General features: G+C 43.9%; 5 protein-coding genes and 1 long non-coding RNA gene across 13 annotated transcripts in view; 3 read left to right on the top strand and 3 right to left on the bottom strand.

The window, feature by feature from the left end:
• Positions 1-693: 693 nt before the first annotated feature.
• On the top strand, positions 694-4,940 carry atf1 (activating transcription factor 1). The gene is made up of 7 exons (XM_029151419.3): positions 694-876; positions 2,292-2,414; positions 2,555-2,652; positions 2,731-2,879; positions 3,168-3,350; positions 3,631-3,784; positions 4,110-4,940. The coding sequence occupies exons 2-7, from the start codon at positions 2,292-2,294 to the stop codon at positions 4,252-4,254; spliced, it is 852 nt and encodes a 283-aa protein (XP_029007252.1). The 5' UTR covers positions 694-876; the 3' UTR covers positions 4,255-4,940.
• Positions 4,941-5,046: 106 nt separating this feature from the next.
• Positions 5,047-6,406, bottom strand: LOC114855894 (putative methyltransferase-like protein 7A). Its single transcript, XM_029151420.3, has 2 exons — positions 5,508-6,406; positions 5,047-5,427 (listed from the first exon to the last, which is right to left on the bottom strand). The coding sequence occupies exons 1-2, from the start codon at positions 6,003-6,005 to the stop codon at positions 5,191-5,193; spliced, it is 735 nt and encodes a 244-aa protein (XP_029007253.1). The 5' UTR covers positions 6,006-6,406; the 3' UTR covers positions 5,047-5,190.
• Positions 6,407-7,639: 1,233 nt separating this feature from the next.
• On the bottom strand, positions 7,640-9,377 carry LOC114856001 (putative methyltransferase-like protein 7A). Its single transcript, XM_029151569.3, has 2 exons — positions 8,763-9,377; positions 7,640-8,301 (listed from the first exon to the last, which is right to left on the bottom strand). The coding sequence occupies exons 1-2, from the start codon at positions 9,252-9,254 to the stop codon at positions 8,068-8,070; spliced, it is 726 nt and encodes a 241-aa protein (XP_029007402.1). The 5' UTR covers positions 9,255-9,377; the 3' UTR covers positions 7,640-8,067.
• A 532-nt stretch (positions 9,378-9,909) lies between these two features.
• Positions 9,910-12,074, bottom strand: LOC114856003 (putative methyltransferase-like protein 7A). Its single transcript, XM_029151570.3, has 2 exons — positions 11,447-12,074; positions 9,910-10,946 (listed from the first exon to the last, which is right to left on the bottom strand). The coding sequence occupies exons 1-2, from the start codon at positions 11,936-11,938 to the stop codon at positions 10,713-10,715; spliced, it is 726 nt and encodes a 241-aa protein (XP_029007403.1). The 5' UTR covers positions 11,939-12,074; the 3' UTR covers positions 9,910-10,712.
• Positions 12,075-12,094: 20 nt separating this feature from the next.
• On the top strand, positions 12,095-16,192 carry LOC114856004 (uncharacterized). Its single transcript, XR_003786009.3, has 5 exons — positions 12,095-13,001; positions 13,094-13,158; positions 13,285-13,297; positions 13,386-13,562; positions 14,377-16,192. It is a non-coding gene; the product is annotated as an uncharacterized LOC114856004 (long non-coding RNA).
• Positions 16,193-16,815: 623 nt separating this feature from the next.
• scn8ab (sodium channel, voltage gated, type VIII, alpha subunit b) overlaps positions 16,816-24,692 on the top strand; it is a 31,219-nt gene continuing 23,342 nt past the window's right edge. For 6 of the 8 annotated variants that reach the window (XM_029150000.3, XM_029149997.3, XM_055508957.1 and 3 more), the window contains exons 1-2: positions 16,816-16,963; positions 19,358-19,687. In XM_029150000.3, coding sequence (XP_029005833.1) covers positions 19,406-19,687 — 282 coding nt within the window. In that variant the 5' untranslated portion in view covers positions 16,816-16,963; positions 19,358-19,405. Of the gene's footprint in view, positions 16,964-17,037; positions 17,144-17,693; positions 18,851-19,357; positions 19,688-24,692 lie in introns of those variants that run through there. The other 2 variants (XM_055508960.1, XM_055508959.1) reach the window with 2 other exon arrangements.

The following is a 24,692-nucleotide window of genomic DNA, read 5'->3' as shown; positions in this document are numbered from 1 at the left end:
TACTTTTTGTGGACAGACAGGAACAACATTCTTCACTTCAGTGCCATACTGTACAAAGGTTTGTGTAAACAATAAACAACTATAATAATCCAGTAAATAACATCTTATTGTAGAGCTAAAATAATGTGCACTCAATCATAGGAAGCTTTGAGAACTGTGACTGCTGAAAAACATTAACAAAATGAATAAAATAACAATTAAATTATGATAACGAAATTGTAAGGTAAAACAATAATATTTTGCAAGACTAAAATTGTAGGCCCATCAGAGACTGAATTATACACAGAATACACAAGTACTTACTAGAATATTTTCAGGAAAATTAAAAATATTTTTTACCAAATGCTAGTTATGGAAAAGTCTTATTTGATGAGGATAAATCTGACATAAATAAAACTATTTAAGGGTAATTTTGTAAATGATGACAGTTGTATGGTAAAAAGCTACACTTGTACACTGTTTAACTTACTGTTGTGTAGTTTATAATAATTCTTATTATTTTATAACTATATGAGTGAATTGAGTGAACATATTTTAAATCTGAGTTGAGTTGTCACATAAATGTAGTCGCACAAAATACACCAGTTCACAAATGACATCAACTAAAATTACAGATAATACAAATATTAGGAAGACTCTACTTCCACCAATCACAACGGCCGAAGAAGCTATTACGTAACACGTCTGGGCAGCTCCGCCCATTTCCTTTGGGAAAAAAAGTGGTCAGCTATTTTTTTTTAGCTGACATCTTTGTATTTTTAGCTGTTAGCAGTTGCGGCTAAGTAACTTTTCAGGGTGTTTATTGTGTCAAAATATTCACACGAATTGCACGAACTCCGCGCTGTGAACGACAGCAGTTACGCGGCATTTGAAAAGGTAAATTGTGTCCGGCTGAGCGGTAGTTTTGCGCGCCTCCGGCTGCCTGCTCCGCTGCGGCGGTAATGGCGGCTGTTGCTTCGTCGACTCCTCGCCGTTTTACGAAAAGGGAAGGTGTAGTTAGCTTAATGGCTCCCCGTATCGCTGACGTCTATTGACGCGGTAACTTGCGTGCCAGTGACAGAGTTACACATATTTACTCGCGGAGACAAAAGCTCATCCACCCTGTGATGCCGAGTGGCGAAACTTGCTCCGCTGGTCGCGTTTAAACGGCCCTTTTTGACGGTTTGATGAGGTTAACATCCGTTTAACTGAATGTTAGCTGCTGGGAACTAGCAGCGGTGAGGGCGAACATTCTAGCAGCTGTGACTCATAGAAAACGGTTGCTGCAAGCGCTTGGTTGTAATAAAGTTGGTCACTGTGTAAATATTAACGTATTCCTTATTAAAGAACCCTGCAAACAGTGTTCACCTTTGGGCCTAGCTATGTTCCGAAACTCCATTTTAACGTTAGTTGCATTGGCTAAGACGGTTGAAGCAAAGAGGAAGTCAAGTTTTAGGTAACTTAAAACTAACCAGTTAAACGGATAATCACCTGTTTGCCAGATGGATTTAGGAGCTATGGTCGATGTAGGATCGGTTTGTTCCGCACTTATGGTTGGCAGTTTATGTCACTAGTTATTGTAGATGAAGCGCTTCAGGCCACAGCGGACTAAGTTACAGTAACCCGCCACATGCTGCGTTACGCTGGGGCCACTGTAAAACTATAATATCGATTTATTTTGAGCTACTATGAAAGAAATGGGGCAGGCTCCTACTACATCCAATCAGTTCACGTAGATCTCTCAAAAGGGAACTAATGCATAATGGAAACAGCATAAAACCATAAGCACGTGGTACTAATGCTACTGAGTAAACGTTTATTTACGTGTATGAATGTCATGCACAAAAAGAGCAAGGAGGTGTCTAGTGTCTTTATCTTTTGATGCCATGGCTTACATTTTAGTCATGCTAATTGTGATCTTAGACGCTTCCCTTCTCTGAGACACAGTGTACTGTACATCTGAAGTAGTAGGACTGATGATGCATTATGAAGGTTTTTATCAATGTTATGTCCATTCTGTCATAGAGAGGTTTATTTAATGACAGACAAGTGCTCAAGCAGATTAATGTTGCATATTAGGTTCAGGCTACTTCAAAGGCTGATTATGAGATTGAGAGAATTACTACAAGGACATATTTTTCCAAGAATAAAAAAATCTTAGACTAAAACTGGGAATGTACCACTTTAAACAATTAGTAATACAAATAAAGTGTCTGTCTGTTTTACAGCACTGTTGCTTTTATACCGAAGGAGCAATTTTATTTACATGTATGCCACATTTCATAAATCTAAATGTGCCTTTGTGTTTTTAGATGTCTTTGGGCAGCCCTTCTGTTACCGTTGTACAACTGCCAGGGGGTCAGTTTCAGGTTCAAGGAGTGATCCAGTCTGCACAATCATCAGTCATTCAGTCCCCTCAGGTGCAGGCTGCACAGGTGAGACAATCAGGCTTTTTTTCCAAGTGCCAAGTAAAACCAATTTATTTAATCTTTGCTCTTTCTTTTAAACATTTTGACCGTGTCATTTTTTTTACAATTACATATAGAAACGTATTAATTCACGTCTCTCATTCCAGTCCCAAGCGTCAGATAGTGAAGATTCACAAGACTCATCAGACAGTGGACAAACAACAAGAAACACCAAAGAACTACTTGCAAGACGGCCTTCATACAGGTAAATAAGAGACATTTTAATATGAAAAATCTTGATCGATGAATAGTATGACATGAAATCTTTCCCTCCTAACTGTAGAAAAATCCTGAATGAGCTTTCATCTGAGGAAGTGACACACACTGAAGGAAAGGATAATAGTCCAGCATCCACAGGAATGACAGGGACATCTGCAGGAGGTGTTACAATGTCCACCGGCCAGATCTACCAGACCACCAGCGGCCAGTACAGTATGATCCCTTCCCTTCATTATGCTTTAAAAAGAGAAATTGTGTTTAAATGTCATGTGTCATTCTGCCACACATTAGAAAATAGAAATATAATTATAAATGTCAATTATAATAGTTCAATTCTGCTACTGTATACTTCTATGTTAACATGCTATGCCAAAGTGACTAGTGGTAGTGCAGTGACTTTGCAGGAACAGGAACAAAATGACAAAATATAGCCCATTGCTAATGAAATTTAGCTCAATACCTGTGTGTTTGTTTCTTTGTTTTTGCTTGTTTATTTTAAAGTTACTATAGCTGCTAATGGCACAATCCAGCTGGCAAGTCCAGGAGCTGAGGGCATTCAGGGTCTACAGGCTGTTGCCATGGCGAATTCTGGTGGTGCCCAGCAAGGCCCAACCATCCTTCAATACGCGCAGACACCTGATGGCCAGCAGATTCTGGTCCCTAGCAACCAGGTTGTTGTACAAGGTAAGGAAAACGTGGGATTTTCTGATTAGCAGGTAAATCTGCCCTGTTAGGGCAGATTTACCTGCTAATGAGGTCAGAAAATGACTGATGTGTGGAATACAGACTAATTATCTGCAAGATGCATGTTTTTATTGGTTAGAAGTTGATGCTGCTCATAAGTGTGTGACTTATGTTTACCTCAAAAAGAAATACCATCTCTGGTTATGGGCTTTAATGATAAAGATGATAACTGTGAATAAGTGCATGCAAATTCTGTACACCTTTTTTGTTTTTCACTTAGGTGCAGGGGGAGAGGTGCAAACGTACCAGATCCGCACAGCATCTGCATCCAACTCACTGCCTCAGACTGTAGTTATGACCTCTCCTGTGGGTCTGTCTCAGGGCAAGTCTGATGATCCTACAATGAAGAGAGAAATCAGACTGGCGAAAAATAGGTAAGAGCAATTTACTTTGGTTTGTGGACTGTAAAAGTCATATGCAAAATACCTACATCTAGATATTTGCAATAACAAAAAGAAAGTAATAAGTGATGCATGTTTTGAGAAATTGTTGTATCTGATTTAAGTAGATGTCAGATTAAAACACAGGACAAATTACATTTCTCACAGGTCATGATTTAGCTTGTATAAGAATATTTATGCATGTTTCACATTTAGTATTTTAAACTGATATACTACATACTATGTCTGGGCATTTAGTATATAAAAACAGTGACATACTTTTTCAGTTAAACTAACTGTACATCATTCCTTTTTCCAGAGAGGCAGCCCGCGAGTGTCGACGAAAAAAAAAGGAATATGTTAAATGCCTGGAAAACCGTGTAGCTGTTCTTGAGAACCAGAACAAGACTTTGATTGAAGAGCTCAAAACTTTAAAGGACCTTTATTGTGTTAAAACAGGATAATGCGTTGTATATAAGTCAAGGAGGAGATGAGAAAATATGTGGCAGTGGCACAACTCAGCCATTTGGACATGACAGGGTTTCTGGGAACACTTCATTTCAGGCTGAGATCCTCCACTTTTTTTTACTTTGTTTGATATTAAAGTGACTTGTGATGGCAATGAGATTTACTCGAAATAAAAGAAATAGGCCATTTTTCACCCGCTGTTTTTTATGCTAATGCTATAACATTTATAGTTGTGTACATTTTTAATACTGGGAAATTTGAAATTGTCAGCTTTAAATTTCAGCCTCAGTTTGTAAAATGTATCCCTTTTCCTTTTCTCTTGTTTTTAAAATGCTGCTGTTAGATCTTCTTGTAAAATATTCTAACAGGATCTACAGAATTTTGACTGTACAATTACTACACAGACAGATTTCCTGATTATTTTGTGAACCAGCAAGTCCCGTTTCTCCATGAGATGTTACAATTGTCATTCCTTATTTTTGTGCAATGGAATATAAAGGGTAACAGAAAAGGTGACATTGAGTGTGGTTATTCGAGTGTTTCTTGGCAGTTACTTCAGACAATCAGGGAAAAAGCACAGTGTCCTGGTAATATTTATTATGTACATCTTGGAAGGGAAGGAGAACAAACAGTGTATAAAATGTTGCTGATTCTATAAGAAAATAAATATATTTTCACTCTATTGTGTCTAATCTATTTTTGTTCATTGTCAATAAAAAACATTCTTGTGTTACTTTGTTGGCCAATTGGTCACATTGTTATATTTTTTATTTATAGGTTATAGTATATTCTGAATTTGTTTTTTGTTTGGCTGTTTCACAATCAGTAGTGTGTTAATAGTGTAGACAGTATTGTCAATAATTGACTGGACCAATATTATAAACATTTAACAACAAGAGAAAGAAAAAAACCCACTTCATTTATCTCTGCAGTCATTTAACAGCATATCCCATGATATGGGGTCGGATCACGACAGTGACGCCTGGAGCCTCGATGTGTTTGAAGTGAAGTTCAGAGAAACCAGCCGCCTCAAGGTCTTTCCATGTTTCTCTAGTAATCACGCATCCATCACCGAGATAGTACCACAGAGGCTCAAGCACATATTGTAAGAAGTATGTCCAGGAGGATGGATCTGAGACAACATGTTCCAAAAAATAGAATGCGCCCCCCTAAGAGAGACAAAACACAACAGAGGTAAAAGAGCAGAGAATATTCCCACAGTCCGTGAAGGCAGCATACGTAGACTCACCTTTCTGAGAATGCGGCGGACCTCCCGCAGCACCTGCCGCACGCTGCTGACGGAACACAGGACCAAGGTGCCCACGACGACGTCCACGGACTCGTCCTTCACAACCGCCATGTCTTCTCCGCGGGCAACGATGAACTGCTCGTAACTCAGATGCGCGTTCGCGTCCATGTTCACGCGCAGGTACCTCTCGAAGTGCGGGTTGGGGTCGGTGCAGGTCACGGTGCAGCCGTACGGGTAGAACTGGAAGTTGGCCCCGCTGCCGCAACCGATCTCCAGCAGGTGAAGGCTCCCGCACAAACTTGCGTGTCTGCCCACGTTTCGGAAAAGTTCTCTCTTGGTGTCGTGCATTTTATCGTTGTACGAAAATGTAATGTTGTAGGCGAGGAAGGGGAACAACGGTTTGTACGCGCCGCACAGGCCCAGCCGCTCCATCGCGTGCAAAGGCAGAGCCAGCACCGAGCACAGCAGCCTGCAAACCTTCCTGGGAAAAGAGTCCATTTTGCTTTGAGGTGATTAAACTCAGCTGTGGTTATCTCAACACGGGCGGCCTCGGGAGATAAACAGATTACATCCTAATACTCGGGAAACAATTAATGCCCTGCACTTTTACCACACGGTGGCACAGACAGCGTAGCGTGCAGGTCAATCAGTCCATCGCGACTCTTTACCAGGAAAAGAGGGCTTCATGGCCTGCGTGGCTTCACTGTTATTAATGAGTCGATACCGACGAATAGTACGGTTTACTTACGGTCAATGCAAGCGAGTAGAGCTTTGGCAGTTCTGCAGGGAATATGGAAAGTTTGCAGTGTTCATACGTGCGAGAGCCATTAATTTACTACAAAACAATTTGCAACGAAGAGATTGACAACTGCGGCGCCCTGTGAGGGTCAGACTGGCGTTTTAATTTGACTCCCTGTCCATCTAGAACGGCAGCTACTGATTTATGAGTGATTGGTGAAAAATTAATCTATTAGTTAATTAATCAAGCAATCTGATAAGAAATGTCTTCTTCAAAATCAAGCAATAAGTATAAAAAATGAAAATTAAAATACACCTCCAAAAATCAACAAAGAACTGCAGGTACTTTTATAGGATATATGTTGTTATTGATTAGAATGTTCAGCTTTCGCTGTTGTTCCAGCTTTTGCAAAGCTACACACGCAAGTCCTGGGTGCTACGCGCCTTTATCGCTAAATCGCGTCCGGACCCGTCCAGCCATGCTGTTAATCACTCTCCTTAGAGCTTATCCGGGGTCAAGGCTATTTATAAGCAGGAGTCGCAGAATGAGCCGAGGAGGCTGCCGCATTCAAAGGTCCAACACACACACAGGAAACGCAAACTCTCAGTCAACTATGTCGTTCTGACCGAGGACCTTAGAATATGGATGTTCATCTTTCCATCACAGCCCAGGTATTGTAATGGTTAATGTAACCTATTAGTGGTCAGTTTTATGAAAGTGTAGTAGGCTGAAAATAGTTTTGTTTAATAATAAGGTATAAGATATATAAGACACCCCATAATTTCTTTTTTACGCATAAGTACGTGAATTAATGGCTGGTACTGATCCCATGCTTAGCGCTGTGTGGACAGTAGGAGGCGCTGTTGCCGGCTGTGGATTATAGAAGGGGAATAGGGAAAGCTATGGGCCCGGCGCACGTGCTCCTCAGTAATAAACAGCACTCGCTGCTAGCAGCCACCACTGTAGCGTTTAGCGACAGAGGGTTCAGGGTGAAGTGTGGCGCCAGGTTCGTAGTAGTAAAAATGTTATTATTAAGAATAAATAACCCGATATAAGAGATAAATAAAGTGATACAACTGTCAAATTAGGCATTGTATGGATTATGTGGCTAGAGTTATATCATTAAACTGTTATCACGTTGTCGAAATCTATATTTTTGTAGTTTGTGTAAAACCAAGTGTACATTCTTTTAGGTTATTTGCCGTTGTTTTTGTGTCTTTTGTGCAAATGATTTTATTATTATTATTATTATTCCTCAGTAATAAACAAGCACTCGCTGCGTCAAGACGTTCAGAGCTGTCTCCTCTTATCTGATCCACAGTGTTCTCCAGCCTGTGTATTACTTGTGGCCTCGGTCTGGTGCCGGCAACAAAAACACCACATTTAAAACACGTTAAAAAGTTAACATTTTATTTATTATTTTTTAAATTTTCAATTAAAACAAAGCGGCAACATCAGGTAAAAGGGAAGCTAGACAGCAAGACATTTTCATTACGAAAGTACAGTTAATGTTGACTGGTGATTTTATAACAGACGTGTACTGTAGTGACTGGCATGTTCAAACACTGGTTGAAATCAGCAAATCAGCAGGTAAATCTGTTATTACTACACGTAAATCACGTATCAAGACAGAAATCACAGCAGGCTCATACACGCAGTTATTGATTTATGATCCTTTGTTCAGTGAAGCCACAAACACAATTAGTGGTGAATCACAAACAAATAATTATCAAGTAGTGCTGATTCTACTGCTGGTGACTATATGTCGGACAGGACAGTGACTTGGTGTCTGGGGAAACTTCAAGGCCCACCCCGCAGCAGCTATTTTACACCGTGACCCATAATATGTGGCCTGATCATGAACATGAACGGCGCTTCAATGTGCCTCAGCTTGAGCTCGGAGAAGCCGGCCGCCTCCACGTGTCGCCACGTCTGCCGCGTGAGCTCGCATCCGTCACCGAAGTAGTACCACAGAGGCTGCAACACGTGCTGGAAGGAGTGGGCCCATGTGGAGGGGTCCGCAGAAACGTGCTCTAAGAAAAAGAAGCCCCCACCCTGCAAAGCAGAGACGCGTTTAGAGTCACCCGTCGCCCACGCGCCCCCGACACGGGCACACGCAGCGCAGGCCAGTGCAGCATCAGTGACATCATCAAGCTACACGGAGCAGGCCAAGGTGTTCGTGAGCAGAAATGCAGAGGCCTGAGAACATTTTAACCTCTGGGACGTGGTCTCCTGAGCATTCTTTGTATCTAACCCTCATTATAGCTTTGTGCCATATTGATTTAAAACCCTAGATGATCAAAGGTGGGGTGATTGGCCCCATAGGGGGTTCCCTGTGAGCTTCTCTGTCTCTCTTGCCTTTAACCAAATAACACGCCAGTGTTGTTTGCACAGTGGTGGTTTGACTTCCACTAGTGAATCATTAATCCACGTTGTTGATGCAGTAACAATAAAGCTGCTAATAATACTGGAGACTGGTCTGCTGGACTAAAGCTCGTGTCAGTGGCTCCACTTACTGGACGCAGCACCCGCTGGGCCTCTCTCAGAGTCTGAGGGATGCTGGTGACAGAGCACAGCACCAGGGTGCAGACCACAGCGTCCACGGACTCATCCTCCACGGAGCCCAGGTCCTCCCCCGACGCCACCACGAACCTCTCATACGTCAGCTGCTCGTTCTCCTCCATGCATCTCTTCAGGTACTTCTGGAAGTGAGGGTTCGGGTCGGTGCAGATCACTTTGCTGCCGGGAGGGTAGAACTCGAAATTCGTGCCTGTGCCACAGCCGACCTCCAAAATCGTGAGTCGCCCACCAGACTTGAACTCAGACAGGTGGCGAAACAGTTCCTTCTTTTTGTCGTGCATTTTCTTGTTGTAGCCTTTAGAAAGGCGGTTCATGCAAAACGGGAAGAGGCGTTTGTATATGTTATAGAGGCCGAGCGCGTGGATCACGTGGAGAGGCAGACATAACACGTTTACGACCGAAGCGCACAAACTCAATAGGAAAGTCATATTCGAGGCTTTGACCTGTGCGTCGCACTCGCAGCCACAACTGTCATCACCAGCCGGTTACGTTACCCGCAAGCGACGGATCGGAAGTCCGGCGCGAGTTGTCAAAATAAAAGCCGATAGTGGGCTTGGCAGTGGAAAAGAAGGAAAGGTTAGCGGTCGGTCATAAACACTGTGGACGAATGACGGGAGTTCACATACACGCAGTAGCCATTTTATTATCCAAAACCCCGATTACATTCAATGCATAAGCTCTGCTGTGAGTTATGCTTACGTTTTAAGTTGAAACTGCCAGAAAGGTTCTTCTTCCCGAGATCATGCGCTGTAGGACTGAGGAGCATTGCGTTATTAGACTGTACTTGACCCCTCGTTAATCTTAACGTGGACCCAGCCAGGAAACACCGATCCCACAACGTTTGGTAACGTTCTGCCCAAGTTCTACAAATGTCACAGATGAAACAAATAGGCAGTGTTCCTGGAGGGTCATATTTTAACTAACTGTTAACTGAACCATTCCACAAACGTTCACTTAAGATCTTTAAAGCAATGTTACATAACTAAAACATTTTATCAACCGTAATATAACATTGTCATTATGATGATTTTTTAAATTTCTTTTAATTGATTTAAATTCTTTTGATCAACAATCAGGAGACGCCATGTTTTAACAAGCGCAGCACTTTATTGAAGCAACGTTTTGACAGGCTTTTCAACATTTTCAGGGCTTTTTTGGATACAATTCAAATAATATTAATTGTGCAAAAAAAGTATTTCATTTGAACTAAAATCAGATTCTATAATGATTACAAACTTAAAAATGAAAAAAAAACAAAAACGATTGCACAACATTAATTTGTCTCAATCATCACTGCTGTAATCTGTTGGCCTTTTATCTCCATTGGTCCAAGGCCAAAGTCAATCTTAAGCAATCTGCAAAATGTAACAACACAAACATTCATTTTATAAAAAGGTCAGTTAAAGGCACCTTAATCCAGCAACTTTCAAAGGGCTGACACTCTGGCACACACGGTTAGGTAGGCTACATGTGACCAAAGTATCAAGTTTGGACCTTGCTGTGTATATGATCTCTCATTGATTGTACTGTTCTACCACTAACATACTGACAAAATCACATTTACGGTATATTTTTGTCAGCACTGGCAGGCTGTCGGTTAAATCTGGTATTACTACACACAAATCACATATCAGGACGGAAATCAACAGCAATTCACTAAAGCAGGCTACACTGATTTATTGATTGATGATGCTTTTGTACTGCGGAACCACAGACACAATTGGTGGCGTGTCCACTGAGGTGCAAGCACTAACTTAAGCACAAACAAATAATTATCATGTGTAGTTGATTCTACTGCTGGTGACTATATATCAGAGAGAATGATTTAGTGTCTGGCAAATTCATACACCAGTTAGGGAGAAACCACAAGGCTCCCCCCACGGCATCTATTTTACACCATAACCTATAATGTGTGGTTTCATCATGACTGTAAGTGGCGTTTCAATGTGTCTCAGTTTAAGCTCAGAGAATCCAGCGTCCTCCACGTGCTTCCATGTTTCCCGGGTGGCTTCACATCCATCAACAAAGTAGTACCACACGGGCTGAAACACGTGCTGGAAGAAATAGGCCCAAGTGGAGGGGTCCGCAACAACGTGCTCCAGGAAAAAGAAGCCCCCACCCTGCAAAGCCAAGTGATCAGTTCCATCAGTGGATCTTTCTCCCACACTTACTGTTTTATTACTATATTATTGGTCCATATCACATAATTTGAAATTTGATAGACAAATAATAACAGACATAAGGGAGGAACACAGTAACAGATACAATATCATTAGTGGTTAGCTGCTTAGTTAATGTCTAAACATTTGCCAGTTTTATCTTTTGATTCTAAAACAACTCCTGTAAACAGCACTATTAGCTTGGCTTTTTTTCTAAAAGAAACTTCATTTTATCTTGTTTATCAGACTGCCTCCTGCTTCCTTAAATTAATTAATGGTTTTTGCACATATCTAAACATCCTCAAACAAATGTCTCCGTTGCTTTTGACCAAATACACCACGCCACTTGTTTGTATAGTAAGGTCATAAAGTTCCCACCGGAGGATCATTAATCCACAGAGTTTATGGTATAAGGCAACTGCAAAGTAAGTGCCAGAGCTCGTGTCAGTGGCTCCACTTACTGGACGCAGCACCCGCTGGGCCTCTCTCAGAGTCTGAGGGATGCTGGTGACAGAGCACAGCACCAGGGTGCAGACCACAGCGTCCACGGACTCATCCTCCACGGAGCCCAGGTCCTCCCCCGACGCCACCACGAACCTCTCATACGTCAGCTGCTCGTTCTCCTCCATGCATCTCTTCAGGTACTTCTGGAAGTGAGGGTTCGGGTCGGTGCAGATCACTTTGCTGCCGGGAGGGTAGAACTCGAAATTTGCGCCCGAGCCACAGCCGACCTCCAAAATCGTGAGTCGCCCACCAGACTTGAACTCAGACAGGTGGCGAAACAGTTCCTTCTTTTTGTCGTGCATTATTTTGTTGTATTCTATAGTAATCCGGAACATGTAAGACGGGAAGATGCGCTTGTATATTTTATAGAGTCCGAGCGCGTAGATCAAATGAAGAGGCAAACATAACACGTTAACAATTAAAGCACACAACCTCATCAGAATAGCCATTTCTGGAGCACGCCGCCCGTAGGTCGACCACCAAACTCATCCGCAACTTTCAGGTTATATACGGCGATGGGTTTATAGCGGAAATCCGGCGCTGCTCTTCAAAATAAGAGCTAACGGGCTTGTAAAGGAAATCCTGGCTTTACAACCGTTTGCCATGGTTACATCGGTTACGTTTTGCTCAGGTACATACTTATGATATTATGTAGTATATCACTATACTAGGGTATTAGTATTTAAAAATGCAATGTACGATATGTACAATTAAAAACGTATTTGTTTACTTTTGTTGTAAGTGCCAATTTTAAGAAATGGAAATAAATAATGAACAAATTTAATATAGAAACCCGACGGATATTGCCACACATTTCTGTGATTCTGGTGGTTTTCTGGGTGCATACATTGTAATGCCCATGACCTCGGAGCTCCACGAGAGGGAGACAGTGTCGTGTGTGTTGGTCTGTTCATGCGTCTTCCCACGAGGCATCACAAGACGTTATGATGTACAGTAAATGTGCCTGTTGTGCACTACACGATTACGCATCCATAAAACAAGCATTGGGATTGGTCGTGAATTTATTAAAATATAATTAATCAATTTTAATAATAATTAGTCCGCCTTTTTCGAAATGACAAAATCCAGAAATTAGCAAGTTCCAAAACTCATCCGCAACTTTCAGTTCATCTACGGTGCTCGGTTGATTTCGGCAATCTGGTGCTGCTCTTCAAAATAAAAGCTAAAGACCTTTTAAAGGAAATCCTGGCCTACAAATGTCTTTCAATAAACCATTTTAAATGGTTTATGTTGCATGATTTTCTCCTTACACACGTGTCACAGTGAGTGCTGTTATAGAATGTAATGAGCAAACCTATGAATAAATTAATATTATGTTATTGTGCAGATGTTTAAGGCAGTTCGCCATTGAATATGGCAGCTCCACCTTTTATCTTGGACTTAAAACATGCTTCTTATGCTTGACCTGCTTCAGGGGTGCCTGTGATTCCATGACTGTAGTTGTAGTTCTAACATGGTCTTAGAGAACTGGTCATCCTTGAGCCTGCCAATGTAAGTAACAGCAGACATTTCCTATCCTAAATGGCCAAAAACGGCATCATAGCAGCTCCTTCCGCTGACTACCTCTCCTCCATCTCTTTTAGTTCTCATCTGGTCCTCCAGCTCATAAGATTCACAGGAATTGAAGATTACCAGCAGCCATCAGAAGGTAAAGATGAGCGTCAGTAACGAAAAGGCCTAGTTCAATATGCTGTGGTATTGAATGTGTGGTGTTCAGTGTTGGTAACTGTGCTCTTTATCACACAACTCGTCACACTCTGGTCGGCACCTTCAGCCAGCTGATTATAGTAAGTGATTGGTCACGTTACGCAGCCACACATGTGATGTCATCTCAAGGTTTATCATTCCATAAACAAGTCTTCCCTCTCCTGTCAGGCCCATATGTATGTGACAGATTCCAATGGGATGAGCAAGCAGGTGTGACAGGCCTCTGGCTGAGCTACAGCAGCGATCTGGTCAGCCAGCAAATGGGCTCCTCGGTCCGTAACAAGCGGCAGACAGTGCACACATGCTGGTGACCTCATCGGACCACCGGTCATTCTTGGCCATACGGTGAGTAACATCACCTTTCACATGCCACATGTCCAAAACCCACATCACAGCCGCTTCCTCACTTCACTTCCTGTTCTAATTAATGATCCGACCACCTCTCCTCCGTCTCTTTTGGTTCTCAGCATTTGATCCTCTAGTTCATAATTCATTCATTCATTCATTCATTCATTCATTCATTCATTCATTCATTCATTCATCTGTGGTCATGAGCAACTTGGGAAGGCAACAGACCTTAGGAGGCGGTTTTTACTTCACACTGGTCAAGTGGTTTTGGGGGATGTATGGAGGTGTAAAGGATGTTTTTGCTGTTATCCACAGGTATATGCATTTTGGCAAGTCCAGCATATTGTTTGCTTTTAAAAGACTTTGCAAACACGTTGCTTATATCCTTTGTTGTTGCATTTTGGGGGTTTTAGTTTACAATGTACTGTACATGCTCTGACTCAGTATGTGAGGATGGTGCATGGCCACCTAAAGTTAATATTAGGCTGTCTTTAGGAAACCCACTTAAAGAAAAAAGAATGAGCTGTGGAGGATCTAGAAGGTTCTTAGTCCACATAAGCCTGAATGCTTAGAGAGTAAGAGGGAGGATGAGGAGGTGTTGGATGGTGAGGATGAAAAGCAGAGGAGGAGCAGCAGAGATGCATTTCTGAAGATCACACTGAACTTCCTGAGGATGAAGCAGGAGCTGTTTGACTGTCTGCAGAGTTCTAAGAGGATTTATTAACATCAAAAAAGACAAAATCACACATTTATTGATGTTAAGTTTGTCAAATGTGGACTGGAATTTAATAATCGTTGTTTGTTTATTCAGGATCTCCTGTCCCAGTTTGTCAGCATCAACTTAAACCTTGCCTGAAGCAAAAGTTCCAGTGAGTGTTTGAAAGCATTGCCAAAGCAGGAAACCCAACCCTTCTGAGCCAGATCTGCACAGAGCTCTACATCAGAGGGAGGGCCTGGAGAGGTCAACAATGAACATGAGGTCAGCCAGACCGAAACAGCATCCAGGAAAACAAACAAGCAGCAGGCAGACTTTAAAGGCAGAACAGCGATGACAAAGGGAGTCGCTGGCATCGGGAAAACTGTCGCAAAGTGTTTTCTCATCACACACACAGATATTCAGATATTCATCATGAACTAACCACAGTTTACGGACGGTGACCTGGATCTAGTTAATGAAACAGATCCTTGAGCAGCAGCACAGGGTTTCTGTGCCAGTGTAAACTGTGTGGGGCCATGGCAGAGGTCCATTCATCTCACCTCTCAGCCCCCAGCTCATATAAAGCTACAGTATGAGTCTCCACATGCTGCTGTTTCTGGATCTAAATGTTCAGGTTCACAGTGTGAACAGTAACAGCCAATGTTTAGTGCCCATGAAGGGTCCTGCACTGGTTGAAATGGTCAAAAACCAGCAGAGCATTTTCAGTCTGACTCACTAATAAGAAGCAGCTGCTTTTGACTACACAACTTTGTTTACGGTCGAAATTATTTTGATATAATTAACATTGCAGGGAAGTTAGATTGGCTTTTGTTTTGGTTAGTAAATTGTTCGAAACAAACACAATGATGGAAACAGGCAGAAGCTCCTGAACTGGAGTCAGATAAAAAGAATGGAGCCGTCAGGCTGTGAAGTGAAGCTGTAACCAGACACCTCACTCAGCTGCACTCACATATTCAGTAGCTAGGTGAGTCGGCTGCTCTGAAGTCACATGTGACAGAGAAGTATGAAAATGACACAAAACAGATGATTTAGCAGAACCACAAAGGAGCCAAGTGATGCTCTGTTACCATGTTATTAAGATAAGGCATATTATATTAATGTATGAAGCAGCCTGCTTTGTTTCATCACTGTTGTAATAAACTAACCCACAGAACTCACTGAAAACAAATTAAGACTATAAGTAACAAGAAACGGTGGGTTCAGTGTTTTTCAGATTTTCGTACTGTCGCTTTAAAATTATTCTATTTTGACCCAAACTATTATACATACTAAAACGACTTTAAAAATCACAGTGCACTTAAGAACAAAACTATTCTATGTGCATATAATCTGAAGAAATAACACTAAGTTATTTTAAATAAACTATTTATTTTTGATCATTGTAATGTCCGAAACCACGTGAACACCGCAGCAGCGGCGACAAAACGACATCAAAACATGATGGTCGGCAGTCTCAAAACTATGGTATATTTGCTCTACGATGTCGTAGGTCGCACAGACCTCTAGACTAGCGTATAAATACAATAATTATCGTAAATCTGGAAACACTGAAAGTAGCTTTGGCAAACATTTGATGCCCTGTGGACGTTAAGCTGCAGTTCGTTAAGAGTCCACCAGATGCTGACATTGTTGGATCATTTTCAAAACATCTACGTGAAATTGTCCAAGCCTGGCTTTGGACAGGTTAAAGCCAAGGACTCAGGGTTCTGGTATAGTCTTAGTGTTGTACCCCTTCATATGCTGATATTTGTGTGAATAATGAAGGGGACCTTTACCCAGCCACAGGTGGTTGATTACATACAGAAAGATGTAGGATTAACTGTGCAGAATATGTCTGAAACCTTATATGAAATACAAAGCTTTAAAAAACTCCAAATTATTGGGGCCATTTTATGTTGTCAGCAATATTGTGTCCCCAGTGAGAAGAAAGATGTTTTGATTTCAAAGGATTGCTAAATCCTTTGAAATCAAAACATCTTTCTTCTCACTCTTTAAGATTTACGTTTAATATATACAAGTATCTGACACGGCACAGAATACACAGTTATGAATATGATCATACAACTTAGATTTCAGGCTCCCGCTGTCACAGCTCAGAGATATTTTAAATGAACGTTATATATTATAAATAACACCTGAGCGTCTTCTGTGAAGTCAGAACGTGTGTATACATAATATACATTTATATATTTCTGTACCTCCAAAGCCACATAGACTCAGTCTCAAACTAAATGATATATTGATTTGTTGGTTTATTTAAGAAATAAACTTCACTTATGTATATAAAGTTACTCTGAAGTCACAAACCTTTTCAAGCTTACTTAATCTATCATTACAATGTGAAAATTGCCTTAAAATGCTGCCTTTTAACGTCTTCATCATAATTATAATTGTGAAAATATAGCTTATAAATTGCGAAAACCCGAGCAAAAATCAAACCTAAACATTCCTATTATTATACTTAGGGTGTTTTGCGATGCGGCGCACTCTCGTCCTCTACTGAAACTACAGGCATTTACCGACACTCCCTGACAATTTGCTGAGAGTCATCAATTATGCAGGGCAGCCGCACGCAGGAAGATAGCAGCAACAATATGGCGACAACCGCAGTTACTCCCGACTCTTTTCCACATCCGCTGTTCAGTGACACCTGTCTGGATTTCTGTTAATGTGTGAAAAAGTAAGTAGACGGCCTGTTTTCTGCTTTGTCTGATGCGTTCTGTCACGGGGAGCATCGCAGTCGCACTTTGTCGACTGACTGCATCCCAGTGCCGCAGAGCGGTCCCTCTCAGCATATTTTCCTAGCGGCCGCGGAGGGCTCCGTGCCAGTACATGGACTAATGCATGCGAGCCGTCACCAGTAAGTGAGCTGGGATTTTTTTTTTAGTGGGAAACGTTGGATTCGCGATGCGACGCGGTGAAGGCAGGTTATTCGGGGTGTCGGCCTGACTGCCGGGGGATGAAATGACATTTCCCCGTGCCTACATGCGCATACGGGATAGCGGACGGGAGAGCGCGTCAAACTTCTCTGAGTGGCGACAGCGGCGGCTCTGAATCCCCCACGCACGCGAGCGATGCGTCGCTCGCGGATTCGTTTGAGGGATCAGTTTCTCTCGCTGCCATTATTTTATACATGTGATAGTTTTGCTACCACAAACCCGCCACCTTTGTGCCCCCCCTGAAGCCTCTTTAGGGACCGTACTGCGTGGGGAGGTAGGTGTATGTTCAGTTTGTCGGTCCTCTGAGGGGCTTTTCACCACGTCGCCCCCCCCTCAGTTCAAACACACGTTCCCGTCATGCTGTTACTGTGTGAACCCGCATCACTTGGCTGTGGATCTCTGACGCATGGACGCTATCCGGAGGCTGCGGGTGTGGTGTAGCCACAAGGCCGGAGGAGTTTAGTTATTTATTTATTTCTGCTCTAAATCTCATTTTCTCAAGTTAAAACGCGGCTCGCGCTGATGCCCCGCGGGCTTGTGGGGACTTGAGTCGGGGTACGAGGTGTCAGGAAGAGGGTTGCGCATTAATTTCACCTACTGCGAGTTAGTTAGTTGGAGGATGTAGCGGCAATAAAACACACTGCAGCATTTCAGTCTGTGGCTCTACGGGACGGCGGCGCGCCCCGGTACATACACGCACAGAGTGGCGCGAGGCAGACGGGAAGAGCTGTTCTCACACGCTTCATAATTTAAAGCCGGTTATGCCGAATGATCATAACTCATCAGAATTTGCTGCCGGGACATCACAACTCCGCCTGACATTGAGTCAGCTCGTGCACGAGAGATGCTGCGTACACGCGGGCGAGATGCGAGGGGCTCCGGGGGCTTGATGTTCGGTGGCAGGTAGCATTAAGACATCACTGCAGGAAACGAGGGACGTGCGCGCTCTTTATCGGCCCATGTGACTCCGATGCAAGTTCCCCCGTTCACCTCCTCCCCCTCCTCCTCCTCCTCCTCCTGTCTCCGCCGTGTCCGCTCCGCTCCGCTCCGTCGGATGCCAGCCGATGATCGCGGCGCACGGATCGGAGCGAAGGATTCTTCCCGGTGACGAGGCACAGTTGGATGCGTTTCCTCCTCCGCGCAGAGGACGCAGCGTCACAGCAGTCGGCTAAATAAACGCTGCTGAGGCGACCAGCGGCAGGAAGAGAGAATAAGCCGACGGAGGCCGGACTTGGTAGCTTTTTCCTGTCATTTATCGTCTTTTTTTTATTTCTGAACTTACGGATTTCATTACAACGACTGCGCGCCTGGTTGCGCAAATCGGCCTCGAAACTCTTTGTAGGCGCAAAGAGCGGAAAGCAGCACCCGCAGGTTTTCGGACCACCGTCGTGCGTGACGTGCACGTGCACCGCTGGCCATGGTATTGCATCCCGCTTTGAATCACCTTGACGCCAGATCGGTTGATGTAGCGCTCGTGGAAGGAGACTTGGAGGTTGTGCCGAGGTTGGGTTACTTCAGTCGGACTTCATCCATCATCTGCTCGCCGGTGCCTTTTCCCGACGCCAGCGTGTTGTTGGACGTCTCCGAGCTGGTGGATTTCTTCTGACTTCTTTCTGATTTTTAACCAGGTCTGTGCCCTTGCCACCGTTTTCCGTGGATGTTGCGCACAGATGTTTGCCTGAACTGGAGGGGGGGGGGGCGTCAACTGTACTCTGTCAAACCCAGTGACCGTCTGTTTGCAGTGAAAGTCATCTGTGAGGGCAGCAGTTAAACAGCCAGATGTTGTGGCTTTTCTCGGGCTAATTTTATTAAGGAACAGCTGGATGGAAGGGTTTGCTACTCCAAGGCAATTTGAAATGTCTGCTTAGGGAAGTTCAACATCTGTAATATTCTCACCTTGTCCATGAAAGCTCTTTCCTGTGTCCTGTCACTTAAAGAAATAGAGCTTCTGTGCTTCAGTCGTCCTGGCTGATGCAGAGCACAACTGTTCTGTCATAATTCTATCATTTGCATGTGTCAGGCTTTATTCCTCTAGCAACTTTCAAGCTTTGAGCAACACTAAAACTGAGACGATGACTCGTTTGTTGCCCTTTCTTGACCGAGCGCCGCCCGTGTCCCTCTCTCTTTGTCCCCAGAGTTTGGATGGAAAACAAATAAAGAGGAAATAGCTGCAGGATGAAAACATGGCTGCACCCCTTCTTGCACCCCCAGGACCTGACAGCTTTAAGAAATTCACCCCAGAGTCTCTCGCTAACATCGAGAAGCGCATCAATGAAGAGAAGAACAAGAAGCCGCCCAAGCCCCGGTCGGACAGCAGTCACCGCGACACGTCTGACGAGAATGAGCCCAAGCCCAACAGTGACCTGGAGGCTGGGAAGAGCCTGCCCTTCATCTACGGCGATATTCCTGACGGAATGGCGTCCACGCCCCTGGAGGATCTGGACCCCTTCTATTTGAACCAGAAAGTGAGTTCCAGTTAGTTATTGGTTATAGTTGTGTTGTTTTAAGGCTTTACGTATTTGTTGTGTGAAACTGCGCAAATAAACGATCTGTGCATTAAAGATAGGGAATATAAAATTCACTTTCAGGTCACATTCATTCAGTACAGTACAAGTGACTGTATTCATTCCAGAGATAAGGATATTATAATAACAGGGGCGACCTTGAGACGTTTCAGCGTCTTTCCTCACTTTTATTCCTCGACACGGACGCTGAAGATCATCCCTGCAGCATCACGCTGTACACAGTTCCTCAGTCCACCTGTCCGAGCAGAGCACAAGTGAGAATGAGTCACGCCGTTGCTCCCGCAACACTGCAGGGTTGCTGTGGATGCAGTTCTCGGGCAGCGGTGGGTCTCAGAGATGTTGATTCATTGTCTGTGTTAAGGGTGAAAGTGGGAGCGATGTAACAGCTGCAGCTTCTGGAAATATAGAGACTCAACCGGCGTCCTGTCCTCAGACCTTTTAAATTGGAGGCCTCTCGTTCCGTCCGTGTGCGTGTGTGTGTGTGTGTGTGTGTGTGTGTGTGTGTGTGTGTGTGTGTGTGTGTGTGTGTGTGTGGTGATGTGTAAGAGAATCTGCGGCCTGTGCAGCAGCAACAAGCCCCGTCAGCAGCGCTCCCTCCCACGGCGGATGGAACTATCAAATGTATTTGCCTTTTGTGATCTATCGATTGGCGGCCGGCTCGGCGGCGAGCGCAGGGAGGCGTGCGTGCTCGTCCTCGGTCGGACGTCCTCCTGGCGTCCGGCGTTCGGTGGCGTTTGGAGTCATGCACTCGCCCTTGTCTTTCAGCTGCAGCTCAGTACACAAACATTAGTGCTTGATGACACACGTTATCGTTAGTATATTTAATCATAGTGGCCACATTAGAATGATTTGAAAATGAGGTTTCCGGTTGGCTTGTGTGTAGTTGAATGAACCACACTCTGTTTCTACATTTACTAAGATGTGGGTCTGAGCTGGGCCAGTCTCCCTCAGTGCATACAGGGCATTTAATACATTTAATACATACAGCTGCATCATACACTATGTAGAAACCAGTACTGCATGGCGTTGCACTCATGCTGACTCATGTCCACCACAACATGGAAGCCAGCAGGCGATGCGTGTCTGGTCAGTGTGAGTCGACTACACTGTGGCCAGTCGTGATGTGGGTTCCTTCCTTCCAGTCACTGTCCTTCATCCTTCCTGAGGAGCTCCATCCAAACGTATTGGTTGGGCCCTATTCTCTCCAGGCGTCTCCTACTCAACCCGCAGCCGTCCCACTGTACGCTGCATGTTAACGTGCGTGCGTTAGCGTCAGCTGCAGGAAACCTGATCACAGCACTCGTGCATCGGAGGGAGGAAGAGGGGGAGAAATGCAGCGTTGCACTTCTTTGCTCGGCGGAGGGCGGCCTGGGCCTTTCGAACGTCTGATGCGATTAGACGCCTCGGAGCTGCACGGCCCAGGATGCACGGAGGGCACGCCGGCGCCGTGCACGTGCACGTGTCTGTTTCTAGAAGGCGAAATGCAGTTAGGGTGATTGGGGCCGAGCTACGGTAGCTGCTGTGCGGGAACCCGTCCTGTAACAGGAGCGTGCAGCGGGCCATTTACAGCATTTGTGTTAATGCGAGTGAGAGCCCAATCCCTGCATGTGGAACTGATCTATTACATCATGTTCCTATCCCACCATCGTTGTGTTGGTGAGAGTGCGTCTTTGTCTTTACTCTCCTTTTCCTCGTCTCTTTCACTTCCTCCTCAAGCTTTTTTTTTCCGGGGGGGGGGCCCTCCTGATAATAAATTATCAGGAGCTTTAGTGCTCTGTCTGAGTCCTCATTCTCTGATGACACAGCATCCTCCTGCGCTGGGCAGCGCGAGGAAGGGATGGGGCGGTGGGTTCAGTGTGCTTTCACCGCTGGCCTGGTTGGTGTTAATGAGGAGGCTGGGGTTGGGGAGTAGGGGGGTACGGAGGAGGAGGAGGAGGGGGGGGAGGGGCTCTCCAGCGCAGCGTCAGGGTGAAGGTGTGGGATGACGCACTTTCTTTTCAGCGTCGTACAATTTGCGGGGCTGTTGGTTTGTAGCCACACACATGGAGGTGGGCTATTACTGGCAACGCTCCCACTGCGGTGAACACACAGTGAAGGGAAGTGAATGAAGGTGCGCTGCTCCCTGGAGCAAACGCTCTCCATATAATGAGCTGGAACCCAGTCCACTGGGTGGTTTCAGTTCTGTGTTTGTTAGAACCATTAATACGTTTTGGATTTGTTACTCTAAATTTAGAATTTAAAATTATTATTATTATTTAGATTTTATATTAAAATAATACTAATAAATGTTTAATCTTAATGTTTTGAATGCCTTAATTGAAAAATCCCAGTTGGCTTGTGAGTAAAAAGGAATAATTATTGAGCAGGCAACAAGGCTTCATGTTATTTACTCTTAAGCTCTCTCTCTCTCTCTCTCTCTCTCGCCCCCTTCTCATCTCATTCTCACTTTCTCCCTGTGCTGCATGCCTTCCCTGGGCTGCTCCTCCCTCTGTCTACCCATCTATCTCACTTTTGGCTCTCTCCCCTCTGCAGCTCTTGGGCTTTCTGTTCTGCATCCCTCCACCTCCACCCCCTCATCTCTCTCTCTCTCTCTGTCTCTCTCTCTCTCTCTCTCTCTGTCTCTCTCTCTCTTCCTCTGTCTCGTACCCCTACAAGCTCACTCTTTGCCGTTCACGCATGCACACAGCCACACACACACTGTCCTTGCAGCTGCATTCTTCTTCCACATTTTTGCATGTGCACCTCGTCCCATAATTCTCTGTGGAGAGTGAAGAACATTTCTTCCGGTTTACAGCAAATACGACTTTGTCACAGCGATACTTCCTCTCCTGAGTTGTTTATGATAGGCATTTCATTGTGACAGTGACTTTAGCGTGTGTTAGTTATGTCTACTAGAAGTAGGTTTCTAGAGAATGAGAATAAAGAATGAGAATTTAAGATTTAGATATTATAACTTATGAGGACCAATATTTGGACCCTTGGATGCAGGTCTAAATAAAAACAGACCAAGATGCCATTAAGCCACATGTATCACTGATGTATCACTCTATGTTCACACAGCAGGGTAAATTAATGTATCCTATTGTTGGTTCATAGTTAGCGTGTTAACCACTTTAGCTTGGGTCTAGGAAACTAATAAAACTCACATCACAGGCAAGAGAACATGAATGATGTATGAGGTGTTGTATTTGGACTCCTGGTGATGTCCTCAGATGGTTTGTGCCGTGATCAGATCCATGATGTTTCCAGAATGTGACCGGTTCCTGTACATAATGTGCTGCTCACATGTCACAAGTTTGTATTTAATTTGCAATTAAAATAGTTCAATATTTTGTTTTCATTATGTCAGTTTGCTGTGAAAATAGCAACAACCGTGATTGTTGTTGAGAAAAAGCACGCATTTACCATTTTGCAAGCTTCAGTCATTGATTAATTATAGACCAATGTGACAATCAATTAAGGAAATTGCCTGGCATTTGCATTGCTCGCTGTAACTGTGCCAGTTTGTGTCAGCAGCAGAATTTCCTGTCTGCAGATCAACACCGTTTAGTGAGTTCAGTAACTGAGGCCTTGTTGTGGTGGAGCTGTGAAAGGCGTTTATATATTCCAGGGTTTCCATATGCTGCAGGGGACGACCTGAATGGAAACTTTGACTTAATGAGGACAAAGCAAATGCTGCTCTGAAACTGATTACAACGTATCGATGGCAGCTATTTGATTAATAGCTGTTACTGGGCAACCGCTAATTTAATTTGCATCAGCTTGGTTTGCAAAACATTCCGCTTTTCAAGTTTAAAGAGAAAGATTTTTGTAACAGCGTCGGTTAATAAGACGCACATTTTGCTACACAATGAAAGGAAAATAGTTAGTGCTGTAATTTTTGCCATTGTGCAAAACTGTGAGGGGAGAAAGGGGAAATGTGTATGTTTAGTACGAATTGCTCCTACTATTGTGAACGTGTGCATTTCTACACCAACAGCTTCTGATCTTTAAATGCTGTGATCGCTTTTGTACTGTATATTATTATTATTATTATTATTATTATTATTATTATTATTATTATTATTATTATTATTATTATTATTATTATTATTATTATTATTATTATTATTATTATTATTATTATAGATATTTTCTGGAGTCTGCCTCAGGTGATTGTCAGTCAGTTGTTCATTTCCACTGCGAGTCCATGGCTCGTGCTCGTCAGCGTGTGCCCATTGCATCCCTTCACCATATGTTGACTTTCTGTGTGTCCTCCCTCAGAGTCCAGAGGGCTTGATGTCCCAGACAGCAGCGTAGTGCTCCGAGCCAGATCTCGGGTGTTTTCCTGCAGCCTGTAGGAGCCACTCTTGTGGTTTAGGGGTCACAGTCAGTCGCCTGCCGGTGCCTTGTGTCTCTGCGGCCTCTGGGACCTTGCTCTACACACCTCCTCACTCTGTGCTGGCGTTTGGCAGTTGCTGTTTTCTTTGTGGCCCTCGCGTGATTCTCATTTGCCTGTGGGAACCTGCAGCTGTCCCCAACATCTGTTGTGCTGCTGTCTGCTGGTGGAATCCCCTCAGCTCTGCCTGCGTCGCCTCCCCCTGTTCCTACGTGACTACTATCAACCAGTCTGATGTTGCTGTAGGATCAGTGAGGTGATGTCTTTCACCTGTTCCAGTCAGTGTCTGGAACAGGTCCATCAGAACAGCGGCCTTTTTGTCTTTTTGAGCCCCGTTGATGTTGTGTAAGTTTAAATGTGTGAGTCGCAGGCGTCTGTAAACACCAGCAGCCACTGTTGTTGGTCGTAAATACACAAGCGGGAATGCGGTGAAGGAAGACAAACACCCCAACTCCGCTTCAACATCATACCTTATAATTGCCCATTATCCAGACCACACGTCTGTAATATGCATAGAACGAGAAGCAGCTCATATCTAATGCGCCGACGAGAAGCTCTGGCAGCAGC

This window comes from Betta splendens, chromosome 5, assembly GCF_900634795.4.
Source record: "Betta splendens chromosome 5, fBetSpl5.4, whole genome shotgun sequence".
Taxonomy (NCBI): Eukaryota; Metazoa; Chordata; class Actinopteri; order Anabantiformes; family Osphronemidae; genus Betta; species Betta splendens.
Note: the sequence above shows the minus strand (reverse complement) of the source record. Positions and strands in the feature narration are given on the sequence as shown.

Excerpts from the sequence above, each read along its gene's own strand:
- atf1 (XM_029151419.3), top strand. The coding sequence starts at position 2,292 with ATGTCTTTGGGCAGCCCTTCTGTTACCGTTGTACAACTGCCAGGGGGT. Across the intron at positions 2,415-2,554 it reads CTCAGGTGCAGGCTGCACAG|TCCCAAGCGTCAGATAGTGA; the intron begins GTGAGACAATCA and ends CTCTCATTCCAG. Across the intron at positions 2,653-2,730 it reads GCAAGACGGCCTTCATACAG|AAAAATCCTGAATGAGCTTT; the intron begins GTAAATAAGAGA and ends TCCTAACTGTAG.
- LOC114855894 (XM_029151420.3), bottom strand. The coding sequence starts at position 6,005 with ATGGACTCTTTTCCCAGGAAGGTTTGCAGGCTGCTGTGCTCGGTGCTG. Across the intron at positions 5,428-5,507 it reads TCCGCCGCATTCTCAGAAAG|GGGGGCGCATTCTATTTTTT; the intron begins GTGAGTCTACGT and ends TGTCTCTCTTAG.
- LOC114856001 (XM_029151569.3), bottom strand. The coding sequence starts at position 9,254 with ATGACTTTCCTATTGAGTTTGTGCGCTTCGGTCGTAAACGTGTTATGT. Across the intron at positions 8,302-8,762 it reads CCCAGCGGGTGCTGCGTCCA|GGTGGGGGCTTCTTTTTCTT; the intron begins GTAAGTGGAGCC and ends TCTGCTTTGCAG.
- LOC114856003 (XM_029151570.3), bottom strand. The coding sequence starts at position 11,938 with ATGGCTATTCTGATGAGGTTGTGTGCTTTAATTGTTAACGTGTTATGT. Across the intron at positions 10,947-11,446 it reads CCCAGCGGGTGCTGCGTCCA|GGTGGGGGCTTCTTTTTCCT; the intron begins GTAAGTGGAGCC and ends TTGGCTTTGCAG.